The sequence below is a fragment of the Pelophylax lessonae genome (genome assembly GCF_965119305.1).
Source record: "Pelophylax lessonae genome assembly, chromosome: 1".
Taxonomy (NCBI): Eukaryota; Metazoa; Chordata; class Amphibia; order Anura; family Ranidae; genus Pelophylax; species Pelophylax lessonae.
This window is the reverse complement of record NC_138768.1, coordinates 896,276,807-896,290,608: the sequence shown is the minus strand read 5'-3', so window position 1 is coordinate 896,290,608 and position 13,802 is coordinate 896,276,807. Positions and strand designations below refer to the sequence as shown.

At 48.0% G+C, this 13,802-nt stretch overlaps 1 protein-coding gene across 1 annotated transcript; it reads left to right on the top strand.

Annotated features, from left to right (window-relative positions):
• Window positions 1-4,767: 4,767 nt before the first annotated feature.
• On the top strand, window positions 4,768-6,335 carry LOC309550990 (uncharacterized protein; the record flags this gene model as incomplete). Its single annotated transcript, XM_082251410.1, has 2 exons — window positions 4,768-5,665; window positions 6,244-6,335. 2 exons carry the CDS (start codon window positions 4,768-4,770, stop codon window positions 6,333-6,335), a joined length of 990 nt encoding a protein of 329 aa, XP_082107536.1.
• Between the last annotated feature and the right edge of the window lie 7,467 nt (window positions 6,336-13,802).

Below are 13,802 nucleotides of genomic sequence, written 5' to 3'. Positions count from 1 at the left end.
ATGACATTCATAGTAAATGCCTATCAAAATGCTTCCCTGCTGTCCTTGCTGAGTTCTTACCTGCTGTCCCGTCTGTGTGCTTCGGCTCAACTGTCAAAGGGGAAAGAAGGTATACCTCTTTTAACGGAGGACAGACAGAAGGACCTGTTCGCCCAAAGCACGTTTAACGGGGTGGACAAGTGCAGGCGTTAGGATATGCTCAAGTTCCCAAGCTTCTTCCTGGCCGGCTTGGTATGGCAATCTTGGAACAGATCTAATTCCCAGGATTTCTCCAAATGCCAAGCCGAACTCCTGGAAGTGAGGATCAACCACTTTTTTTTAATCCATAGATATAGTATGTGTTTTTAATCCATAGATATAGTATTGTTTTTTTAATCCATGCATATAGTATGTTTTTTTTAATCCATATATATAGTATGTTTTTTTAATCCATATATATAGTATGTTTTTTTTAATCCATATATATATATATATATATAGTATGTTATTTTTTTTAATCCATATATATATATATATATATATATATATATATATATATATATATATATATAGTATGTTATTGCACGGCGCAAAACAACAGTACGCAATGGGTTTATGTCACTGTAATATATGCAGACAGGGCCGCAATTAACTTTTTTTTGTCCCCTAAATCATTTTCTTTTTATTGCAAGGCGCAATTCAACAGTATGCAATGGGTGTATCTCACTGTAACATATGCGGACAGGGCCGCAATAAACTTTTGTCCCCTAAATAGTTTTTTTATTGCACGGCACAATACCACAGTATGCAATAGATGTATGTCACTGTAATATATGCGGACAGGGCAGTAATGAACTCTTTTGTCCCCTAAATAGTTTTTTTTATTGCACAGTGCAATACAACAGTATGCAGTGGGTGTATCTCACTATAATGTATGAATAAAAAACTCAAATATAATTTTGCTACCTAAATACTGTAAAATAATTATTTTCCCCTCACATTGGTGCTTTTTGAACAGGAGGTTAGAAAAGAAATGTCTGTCTGACATACAGTCTTTAAAGTTAAATATGAAGGAAAAAAAATGTATCTCTCCCTCCTGGCAAAAACATCGTTCACTGCATCCCACAAAATCAAATCAATGTAGATCGCTGTATGATATAGCAGATTGTTCCTCCTATGCTTTCCCTACAAGCAGTTTCTCCAGCCTCGCCCTATAGTAAAGTCCTATCCGTCCCTCTGCAGCAGCAGTCAGGAACCTCTCCCTAGTATAGTATTAGCAGAGTGACGCAGGGCACTGTGTGACTCCAGCTTATATAGAGTCTGGGTCACATGCTGCACTGGCCTATCACAGCCATACCATTACTAGACATGGCTGTGATGGCTTCTAGGGCACACTAGTTAAACGCTTGCTGATTGGCTGTTGAAAGCGCGCCATTAAAACCGCGCCAAAACATTAAAATCACGTTACCGAACAACGGACAGTACCCGAACATACAGTGAAATGTTCGAGTCCGGTACGTTATCATGAATTTACATCACGTGACAGGGTTATCAACAATTGGCATCGCTGGACGGCGTTATCAATAATTTACATCGCTGGACGGCATTATCAGCAATTTACATCACTTGACGGCGTTATAAAAAATTTACATCGCTGGACGGCTTTATAAAAAATTTACATCGCTGGACGGCGTTATCAGTAATTGGCATCGCTTAACGGAGTTATCAATAATTTACATCGCTGGATGGCGTTCTTAACAATTTACATCGCTTTACAGAGTTATCAATAATTGACATCGCTGGACGGCGTTATCAATAATTTACATAGCTTTACAGAGTTATCAATAATTGGCATCGCTGGATGGCGCTATCAATAATTTACATTGTGGGACCATCGCTGGACGGCGTTATTTATAAATGGCATCGCTGGATGGCGTTATCAACAATTTACATCGCTGGATGGCATTATCAACAATTTACATCACTGGACGGCATTATCAGCAATTTACATAGCTGGACGGCCTTATCAATTTACAATGCTGGATGGTGTTATCAATAATTTAAATTGCTGGATGGCGTTATCAATAATTGACATCGCTGGGCGGCATTATAAGCTATTGGCATCGTGCCCAGAATATTTCATGTTTATGCATTTGATGAGCATTGTCAGAAATGGGCCAGTTTTTTTATTTTAGGTTGTGTCGGACCCTCTTATATGGAGGTTGAAGGTTTGTACTTTTATTAGGCGTGTGTTGGACTGGCTATAGGAGAGGTTTGACACCAGTATTTTTTATTTTAGGTGTGTTTTGAACCCTCTATGTAGAGGTTAAAGGTTTGTACTTTTATTAGGCGTGTGTTGGACTGGCTATAGGGGAGGTTGGAGGCCAGTGTTTTTCTTTTTAGGTGTCTTAGACCCTCTATATGAAGGTTGAATGTTTGAACTTTTATTAGGCGTGTGTTGGACTGGTTATAGGGGAGGTTGGAGGCCAGTAATTTTTTAGGTGTGTTTGACCCTCTATATGGAGGTTGAAGGTTTGTACTTTTACTACGCGTGTGTTGGTCTGGCTAGGAGAAAAGGACTAAGCAGAGGGCATACATGACTGGGTGAAAGGGGAATCGTGCATAAAAGGTCAAGTGGGAGATAAAAGTAGGTGATCTGTTAGGGGGTTCTTACCTTATTGGTCAGTTGTCCAGGCAGGAGGTGGAAATGTTAAAATATAGGTTCAGGGTAGGAGGGGTCAGGTCAATCTTGAAGGAGAAAGCGTGGAAGAAAGTCTGTGTGTCCGGCTGCTGCGTCTCTGCTTGGATCTGCAAATAGAGAGGGAGATGAGTGAGTTAGATGACCTGCTGTCCCGTCTCAGGGATTTTGCTGCGGTGCATGGCTCAGACTGGGTGCAGGGACAGGTGGCCAGCACCCTGCAGGGGGCCGGGGAGGGCCCTTCGCAATTGAGGCCTTCCTCCACACATGCTCGGAGGTCCAGGCCTCCGGAGCGCTTTAGCCCGGATCGGGCCCCCAGGGCTCAGCGTCGCCATGGGAGCCCCAATAGGGACCCTTCAGCCCCCCTGCGAAGCGTGTGCCTGCTTCTGCGGGAGGGGAAGCTGGGAGGAATCCCCTTTCTGGACGGAGCCCATGGGGGAGGGACACTCACCTTGCTACAGCCCGGGTCCCTTCCTCCATCAACTTGCATCCGGACGGTGCGGCGGGTGTCCCTGGCGATGTTCCAGTCGGGACACCTGCTCGGCGGGGGAGAGATGGTGCTGCAGGTGCCGGCCTGCGGCCTGGTGCGGCCGGGGGCCCCATCCCTGATCGTGTGGGACATCGAGTGAGCGGGGGGAGCCGATCGGGTACCCTGCAGCCGGCATTGAGGACCTCCAGGCCTGCTCCTAGGCCTGGGAGAGCGGTGGATGTGGAGGAGAGTAGGGCACGCGCTGATGACGTCACCGGGAGGCGCGGCTTCGGCTTAAAGGGACCACGTCTGCAGCAGCCTGCTTCCACAGGATTGAGCTCCAGGCTGTCTGTGAAGAGGAGATCCGTCCAGAGGAGGGGGAAGCCGGCGTCGGCAGAGGTTCCGGTCCACAATCCAGAGGTCGTCCGTTCGGAAGGAGAGGTCAGCAGCTCGGAGGACAGAGAAGTGGTGGATGCTGTTCCTGTCATGGCGGGGGATGCCAGAGTGGCGGCTGGGGGGCCTTCCAGCCCTGGGCAGCCTGGTGAGTGCTCTGTGTCTGTGCTTTCTTCTTCTGTGGTGTCTGATGTATTGTCTGGCCCGGGGGGTGGGGGGTTGGTCCGGGGTGTTGAGGGGGATGTTTCCGCCCGTGATGGTCTGGAGGTTTTAGGGAGCCTGCGGGACTTGCTGCAGCGGCTGGAGGCTGGTGCTCTGGCGGCCCCTCCCCCGGTGACGGCGTGGGCCCCTCTGGGACAGGGGGTAGCGGTGGGGGGCTCCCGAACGGGTCAGGGGTCGGCAGTGGCGGGAGCCCAGGCAGGGGTGATGGTGGTGGGCACGCAGACGGAGGAGGCATCGCTGGCTCCGGTTGCAGCTGTGGTGGACAAGTCCGGGGAGGAGACCAAGGACGGTGACAAGGTAAGGTTGGCGGACGCGGCGAAGTGCGAGGTGTACGTCTGCTTCGAGGGACCGTTGGGGGCTCACCTTAAGCCTGAAGTTCGCGACAAGATCTGGAAAGGTGACTATGTCGAATTTTTTTCCCTGCTCCCGTTGGAGAAGTTTAACCTGTATAGGGTGAAGCCGGACGAGAGCAAGAAGGAGGAAGAAGAGAAGAGGCGGTATCGCCTGATCCCGTGTATGTTTGCCAATTGGTTGCAGGCTTTTGCGATTTTGGCAAGCTTTATTGGGGAGAAAGCGCCCGAGAATTGCTCGCCGTTGTTCTGTTACCTCGATGCGTTTGGAGAAGCCCACCCGGTGTACAGAGGGGTGGCGTGGTTGCGTTACGATGAACAATTTCGTCAGCGTAATGCGGTTCGGCCCTCCATCCGGTGGGATCATAAGGATATCAGCCTTTGGATGAAGTTGATGACGTTGCCCAGGCAGGGGGTCAGTTTTTTCCAGGGGGGGGGCGGCGGCACTTCGACCTCGGGTTCATCAGCCGATAAGAAGAAGGGGGTCTGTTGGCAGTTCAACGAGGGCACGTGCAAGTTTGGGGGCTCCTGTCATTTTAAACACGAATGTTAAGGATGTGGAGGCGGTCATCCCCTGTCCCGTTGCTTCAAACGGGGAAAAGGGCGCGGTGGGGAGGTCGCTGGCAAGAGGGATGACTCTGGTGAGGGTGGCAAGGATGGCCCCGTTCTTAAATAGGTATCCCGATCGCGAGGCGGCTGGCCGTCTTGAAGTGGGTTTACGGGAGGGTTTTAGCATTCCGTGTTCCTTGGGGAGGATTCCGCCCTTGGCGGGCTATGTGCGTTCTACCCGACTTTACCCGGAGGTGGTGGCTGAGAAGCTGGCTAAGGAAGTGGCGTTGGGCAGGATGAGCGGGCCTTTTGCTTCGCCCCTGCTGCCAGGGCTGGTGGTTTCTCCGTTGGGGGTGGTGCCAAAGAAAGAACCGGGCAAGTTTTGCCTGATTCACCATCTGTCGTATCCGCGGGGTGGCTCCGTTAACGATGGTATTGACCCGCGGGCGTGTACGGTTACCTATACGTCATTTGATGCGGCCATTTCTTGGGTTCAGAAATATGGCAGGGGGGCTCTGTTGGCTAAGGCCGACGTGGAAGCGGCCTTTCGCTTGCTACCGGTTAATCCCGATAGTATGCACTTGTTGGGGTGCCGTTGGCAGGGGTCCTATTTTGTGGATCGCTGCTTGCCAATGGGCTGTTCCATTTCGTGTGCCTTATTTGAAACCTTTTCTTCCTTTCTGGAGTGGGTGGTTCGGGATGTGTTGGATGTCATCTCCATCATCCATTATTTGGATGACTTTTTATGCATAGGGCCCTCGGGCTCGAGGACCTGTGCGGTCCTCCTGGGGACGCTGCAACACATCGCGGACTGTTTTGGGGTTCCTTTGGCTCCTGACAAGACAGAGGGCCCTGTGACGGAATTGGTTTTCCTGGGCATTACGATTGACTCTCTGGCCATGGAGTGCAGGTTGCCATTGGACAAGTTGGTGCTGTTGAGGGAGGAGGTTAGGAATACGAGCGGACGTTGCAGGATCACGCTGCGGGAGTTGCAGTCGTTACTCCGTAAGTTGAACTTTGCGTGTAGAATAATTCCCATGGGGCGCATTTTTTGTCGCCGTTTGGCTGCGGCCACGTCAGGGGTCCGGGCCCCCGGGCATTCTGTGAGGCTTACTAGGGGGCTTCGGGCGGATCTGAGAATTTGGGATGTTTTTCTGGAGTCTTATAATGGCTGCTCGTTATGGATGGACGGTCCGTTTAGCAACGGGGACTTGGCCCTATTTATGGACGCAGCTGGATCTGCGGGTTATGGGGCATTCTTTTAGGGACACTGGAGCGCGGAGCCATGGCCGGAGTCCTGGGAGGCGGCAGGTTTCCTGCGTAACTTGGTGTTGTTGGAGTTGTTTCCTATCGTGGTTTCAGTAGCCCTGTGGGGGGCGGGCTTTGGCAACAAAAAGGTGTATTTTCATTGCGACAATATGGGTGTGGTGGAAGCAATCAATAACATCTCGGCCTCTTCCCCCCCGGTGGTTAGCCTGTTGCGCCATCTGGTTCTGTTGTGTCTGCGTTTCAATGTGTTTATTTATGCTGTGCATATTCCGGGTGTTTCTAACAAGATGGCCGATGCTTTGTCTCGTTTCCAGTGGACCGAGTTTTGCGTGTTGGCGCCGGCAGCGGAGCAGCATGGGATTCCCTGTCCGTGGGATTTGTAGAGGGTCCCCTTGGAGGAGCCTGATTCGGCAGTCGCTGGGTGTCATTTTGGGGAGACTGAGCTCCATTTGCTCGTCGTCTTATGAGGGCTTGCTGTTCAGGGCGGCCTTCCTGTTGGCTTTCTTTGGGGCCTTCCGGATTGGAGCACTAGTTAGTCCATCGACGCGGGTGGCTGGGGGGCTTTTGATGGAGGACGTCGTGCGCACTGCATCCTCGGTTCGGATTCGTCTCTGGAGGTCCAAAACGGACCAACAGGGCAGAAGTAAGTGGGTGGAGCTGTTTCGGGGCAACGGCGCTGATGTTTGCCCGGTGGTGTCTTTGGATCGTTTCCTTCAGGTTCGGCCTGCTGTCGGTGGCGCATTGTTGGTTCATTTGGACGGTTCTTGACTGTCCAGGTTTCAATTTGTGGCGGTTTTCAGGAAGTGTTTGCTGGCCGGGGGCTTCGACCCGGCGGCTTATGCTTCACATTCTTTTCGCATCGAGCGGCCACGGAGGCGGCCTGTTGGGGTTTGGGGGAAGACGTGGTCATGCGCATTGGGCGTTGGGAGTCACAAAAGTTTCGATCTTACGTTAGGCCCCACCTGGTGTAGTAGCCTCCGAAAAGGGGGGGCCTTGCTGTGTCTGTTTTTCTTTGTGATTTTCTTGTATCGTTTGTTGTCTGTAAGTGTGTTATGGGTGTAGGGTGCACTGTGTTTTTCTTTTGCAGGTGTCTGGCAGTGCCTGATCTGGATCCTTGGCCATTCTTATGTCTTCTTGGGGGCCAGGCGGGCGGAGGTTAGGCCTAATGGTAGACAATTGGGCTTGCCCCGAGAGGATGGCAGGGTTAGGTGGATAGGTGTGCCTGGCATGCTGTGGAGCAAGGTCGTGCCTGCCGGAAGTCTCCCGCTTTGCCAGGTTGGACAGGGCCCCAGATGTCCTCGTTTTACACGTGGGCGGGAATGATTTGGGTCTCTGCTCCATGCGTGAGCTGATACGGGATGTGAAGTTTGATTTTTTGAAACTTCACACTTCCTTCCTGGATATGTTTGTAGTGTGGTCTGACATAGTGGCCCACACTTCGTGGCGGTCGGCTCGGTCAGTCGACAAACTCAACAAGGCCCGGATCAAGGTGAACAAGGAGGTGGGGAGGTTCGTCAGTAGGAATGGTGGCCTGGTGGTGCGGCATTTGGAGCTGGAAAGAGATACGTGGCAATTCCTTTGCGGGGATGGGGTTCATCTCAATGCCATTGGCACTGACTTGTGGTTTTTGGGTTTGCAGGACGGGATTCACCGGGCCTTTCGGGTGTGGAGGGGCGCACAAGTGTAAGGTCTCACACTTGTGGCGCTGTGGCGGTTTGGGGTCCTTGACAGGGGTTCATCAAACAGTTTTTTTGGGAAAAATGGTGGGGACCCATCCGAGTTATGGCGTCCTCTAATTGGTACAGGTGGGTGTCTGAGGTCGGCTGTGTTAGTCTCCGAGGTGGTGCTTAGTGGCTGGGGAAGTGACTAAGCCAAATGGTGACCCAGACACAGAAGTTGGTTTATATGGTACTGTCAAGGACCTACAAACATGAGTATCTGGGTTATTGTTATATTGTTATTTCAGTGTTTTATATTTTGTTATTAAATAAAAGGCCATGTCGGCCATTTTTACTCCAAGTTGAGTAGCGTGTTTATTATATAGTTATAAGTGTGTGTGGGTATTGGGGGGTAAGGAGGTATTTATAGTAGTCCAGAACGGGAGCTCTGATCTACCCAGATCATGGGTTCCCAAGCTTCTTCCTGGCCGGCTTGGTATGGCAATCTTGGAACAGATCTAATTCCCAGGATTTCTCCAAATGCCAAGCCGAACTCCTGGAAGTGAGGATCAACCACTTTTTTTAATCCATACATATAGTATGTTTTTTTTTTTTAAATATAATTTTTATTTACTTTTTTAAAGAAAAACATAAACCAAACACAAAAAGGCATACATTAGAACCTCAATTACATACATGCCAAACAAATTATCATAATACACTCAATATTTAATTAATCAGCAAAAAGAAAAAGGCAAAAAGGAATTCAGGTCGTCACGGAACCCTCCTTGTACCTCTACAAGAGGATCCCCTAAAATTAAACACCTTCCTACAACATATATCTCAACTGACAATTAAGTAAACTCTCACATTACCCGTCCATTCCAGATTGCCCCATTTATTGCCCAAAATGAACTAACAAACAACAAGACAGACATACAGCAGAAAACAAAACAAAAAAAAAAAAGGAATTCTCTCTCCTTCTCCCCTCCCCTCCCCCCCCTCTCCAACAAAGTAGGCTACTTCACCATCTATGAGAGCAACAAAGATATACCCTCATCAGACAGGATATACGTATTCCATTGTTCCCAGGTCTCGTGGTATAATTCTCGTTTGCCCTGTGATGTTAACACTAAATCCTCCATCTTATTAATGGCCTCTACCCTCCGCACCCACTCTTTTACCGTCGGGGGGCAGGGACTTTTCCATAATACCGGAATACACGCCTTCGCTGCATTAACCAAATGTCGCACCACCGATTTCTCGTATCTCTGCACAGGAATGTCTGAAAGGTGGAGCAAAAAAAAGCTGGTTCCTCTTGGATAAAGTATTCCGTAAATTTTTGGACAATAACTCTAATTTCAGACCAATATACTAAAAGTTTGGGGCAAGACCAAAAAATATGTAGCAGCGTTGCATCTCCCCCCCCCACACCGCCAACAATTGTATAGTACCACCTAGACATCAACTTGAAATTAGTCTCTTGAATTTTGGTGCAGATAGACGATTTAAAAGAAAGTGAGATAATATTTTGTATTTGTCGTGGTGTAAAGGTACGTTGCAAATCAGATGCCCATTTAGTCAAACACGGCAGGGGAGGGTCATCTATCGGGATCGTTAGTAGACTGTAAAGTAAAGAAAGCGTATGTGACAGGACCCCCTCTTTCAAACAATACTCTTCAAATTTCGTCAAACTTCTTGCAAAATCTGCTGGATTCGACAGTGTGTGTAAGAAATGATGAAGTTGTAGAGCTGACCAAAACATCAGTCTAAAATGTCCATCCATGTTTGTTAAATTCTCCAGTGATGGCCATCTATCCGACACCAGAAACTGGGCCACCCGTGTATATCCAGAAACTCCCAGTGCCACTAGATCTGGTGAGACCAGACCCGGTACAAACCGCGGATTTCCAATTACTGGCATTAGTGGGGAACCGGAGGGGGAAAGAGAGTGCCGTGTCATAACCAGATTACATGTTCGTAATGTTGTACCCATAAGAGGATGTAAGCGCAGCTGCGAAGGTAAGTCTGTATAACACCATAGCGCACCCCTCAAAGGAATATTCGTCTGTGCTTGCTCTATGTCAATCCACAGTTTAGATGCCCGATGTCGACACCAATCAACCACTCTGCCAAAGTGGACTGCTTGGAAATACTTCTGAATATCCGGTAAAGCTAAACTGCCAAATGCTCTTGGTCGAATCAATTGCGCCCGTGCAAGGCGAGGTCTTTTCTGTGCCCACACAAATTTAGTGAAAAGGGAGTGGATCGAGTGAAAGTACCTGGCAGGTGGCCTTACCGGAAGGGCCCTCAACAAGTAAAGATGTTTGGGTAGTATACTCATTTTTAGCAGGTTACACCTGCCAAACCATGAGTGTAGGCCCCTCTGCCACTTGTCCAGAAGAGAACGTGTCTCCCCAATCAAGGAAGGGAAATTCAGGTCATAGACCTTAGATAGACAAGATGGAATTAAAGTACCTAAATATCTTAAGGCCCTGTCTGTTCATCGAAAACCAAAACTCGTTTGAAGGGTACGTAGGTTGTGCGAACGGACCCCCACTCCCATTGCCTCTGATTTATTAAAATTAATTTTAAAATTTGAGAGAGATCCGTACCTGGTCAATTCCCGCAATAAACTCGGAAGGGAGAGGGAGGGGTTCGTCACCGAAAACATAAGATCATCAGCATAGGCTGATATCTTATGTTGGCTTCCGCCAATCCTCACTCCCTGTATGTCTGGGTTTTGGCATACAGTACAAAGGAAAGGTTCCAACGAGAGAGCAAATAAAAGGGGAGACAAGGGACAGCCCTGTCTCGTGCCATTATTAATAGAGAAAGGTTCAGATAGTAGACCGTTCACCTTAACTTGTGCTGTAGGGGTTGAGTATACATTAGTGATCCATCGCATCATATTGCTTCCCAAGCCTATGTATCTAAGAACCGCAAACATGAAGCGCCAATTCACCCTATCAAAGGCTTTTTCCGCGTCAGTGTTAATAAAAACACTCGGTATTTGGGAAGTGTTAGCCACATGGATCAGATTTAACACTTTAGTGGTGTTGTCCCTAGCCTCCCGGCCAGGGACAAAACCCACTTGGTCAAGATGAATAAGGTCAATAAGATGTGGGGCTAAGCGATTAGCTAAAATTTTTGTAAACATTTTCAAATCAATGTTAAGTAAAGAAATGGGCCTGTAACTTCCACATAATGTAGGATCCTTCCCTTCTTTTAATAGAATGGTAATATGTGCCGCTAATGTGTCTCTAAGCATATTAAAACCCTCCCTTACCGAATTATACAGTCTGACCAGGTACGGGCCCAAAATAGAGAGGAATACTTGAAAATATAGGAGTGTGAATCCATCCGGCCCAGGAGCCTTTTTCAACTTCATAGCACCTATAGTCTGTTGGACCTCTAATAATGAAATCGGTTCATCCAACTGCTCTCTGATTTCACTGGATAGTGTAGGGAGCCGAGACCTTTCCAAATATTCCTCCATCCCGCAATAGAGGAGTCGGTCTCCTTCAACGAATACAACGAGGAGTAAAATTGGGCAAACTCTCCCACAATCTGTTTAGGGGAAGTCAACGTATGGCCTTGCGTTGAGGCAATATTAGGGACATAAGTTGAGAGTTTCAGATCTTTCACAGAGTGTGCCAAGAGTTTCCCACATTTATCCCCATATTCATATCCCCGGGCTCGACTCCTCTGTAGAGCCGCTTTGGCTCTATACAGGAGAATATCGGTTATTTGTTGACGTGTTCGTGTAAGCTCCGTCTCCAATATAGGCATCGTAGAATGTCTATATTGCGACTCTAACTGACGAAGTGTGTCTAAAAGCTGCGTTAAGTGTTTGTCACGTTCTTTTTTGAGTCTGGACCCCTGTTTAATAAAAAGCCCCCTCAAAACCGATTTATGGGCCTCCCAGATGTTCCCTATCCCACATTCCTCCAGATCATTCCTCTGGAAATAATCCTGTAATTCCGCCGAAATCTCTGTCAAGACCTCAGGGATCTGTAGGAGAGTCTCGTTCAGCCTCCAAAAGCGTTGACAGGTAACGGCTTGGTCTGATACAGAGTAAGTGATCATTACTGGCGCATGGTCTGACCATGTTATATCACCTATTGATGATGTCTTGATCGCATGAAGCTGTCTGTGCGGAATCAAAAAATAGTCAATCCGTGAATAGCACTTATGGGGAGATGAATAAAATGTATAATCCCTCTCCGATGGGTGCATCAAACGCCATACGTCTATCCATTGAGCATTGTAGAACGTTCGTGCGATACTTTTACACGCAGACGGCAAGATAGCCGATCTACCTGCAGAAGCATCCAAACGCGCTAGCAGTGGGACATTAAAATCCCCGCCCAAAATAAGCTGTCCTTCCATAAACTCCAAGAGCAGTTTAGTCACTCTCATGAGGAACTCTGCTTGACGATCATTTGGTGCATATAACGTTGCGAATGTGAACTGTATGTCTCCAACCTTCCCTCTCACAAACCAGTATCGTCCCTCTGGATCGGACAAAATATCATTCAAATTCCATGGAATTTTGGTGGATACCAAAATAGTCACTCCTTGAGACTTTGCCTCCGCGTTGGTTGAGTGATAAGCTATATTATAGCATCTATTCGTGAGCCTGGGAACTCTATCCCCCCTGAAGTGGGTCTCCTGAATAAATGCAACATCCACTCTTGATCGCCTGAGGTCATTAAGCAACATCCTCCTCTTTTCTGGTATATTAAGACCCCTTGCGTTCAAGGAAAAGATGGTAAGGTCCTCCATCCCCAAGACGGGATAAAAGAGGGGAGGAGGGAGGGAAAAAGAAAGAAAGAGAGAGAGAGAAAAAAAAAAAGAAAAAAGAAAAAGAAAAATTCAGACAAAAACAGAACCTCACACAGATACCCCCCACACCTGAGCAAGACAGGGCAGACCCTTACTACCCTGCTCCCCCGGTACAAATCCCCCTATCACTAACAGGGACAATTCCCATGTACACTATGTGACTAGAGTCACCCCTCAGTGTACTGGCCTAAATGGGGCAATGATCCAAAACATGGACGGATAACACAAAAAAAAAAAAAAAAGGTAAAAGAAAAAAATAGGAACACCTCTCTCCCGGATCCTCTCCAGCCCCCCCAGCCTAAGACAAAAGGACACCACTCTGAGTCCTGACTGTATTAACATTGAAAACTGTAGGCCCTTGACCGACTTCTTATAACTGCTTCTTTCAAAAACAAAAAAAAAGAGAAGAGAAAAAAAAAAAAAGGGAGTAAATCCCCTCTCGGGTCAAAAACAAACCTCTCCCCTGCCTCCCCCTCTCCCAAACTCTCATGGGTATAGGAAAGAGGAAGGGGAGGGTGTCAAACGTCATGCCCCTAAAATAAAAAAAAAAAAAAGAAGGGCTATATATACCAAAAAAAAAAGGGCCTTCTCACCCACTAAAAGAAAAATAGAGGTGGTAAACCTCTCTCCCCCTCTTTCTCTAAAAGTATCTCTTTCCCTTCCCCTCCCCTCTCCCTCCCCCTCTCCACTCTCCCTATCTGAAAGTACCCCACCATTTAAATACCCCACCAATTAAGGTCATCAAAAGTCATTCCGTATGCGGTTAATCTTCTAACTTCCAGAATGAGTAGGGAAAAGTTCATACAAAACTGGGTCCACCCATACCATGGGTGATCGGGTGCCGCTTCCCATATGTGAGCCCCCCGCACGCCCTGCTGGGCGCGGGCCAGGGCACCCGGTCTCGCCCAGCCTTCCAAATGAATGTGTATTAAAAAAAAATTAAAGAAATTACCCCCAGTGATAAGTCAAACCTAACTGTCTGGCCTTGTCAAGAATGGGCCTTAATATAGCCCTCCTCTGCAGTGTGGCTTTAGACAAGTCAGGGAGAATTTTAATAGGTGCTCCCTCAAAGTCTACAGTACCTTTATCCCAAGCACCGCGTAGTATCAGCTCTTTGTCCGTAAAGTGATGAATCCGGCAAACCACATCTCTTGATCTATCAGAGTCGATGAGTCGGGGGCCAGGGGCTCGATGGACCCTGTCTAACTGAAGTCTGGCAGGATACCGTTCGCCTAGGACTATCTTGAATATGCCTTTTACAGTGTCCGCCAGGTTTTCCGAATTTATAGCCTCCGGAAGACCTCTCACCCGCACATTATTTCTTCGGCTTCTGTCCTCCAGCTCCTCCATGCGAAGCTGCAATGATA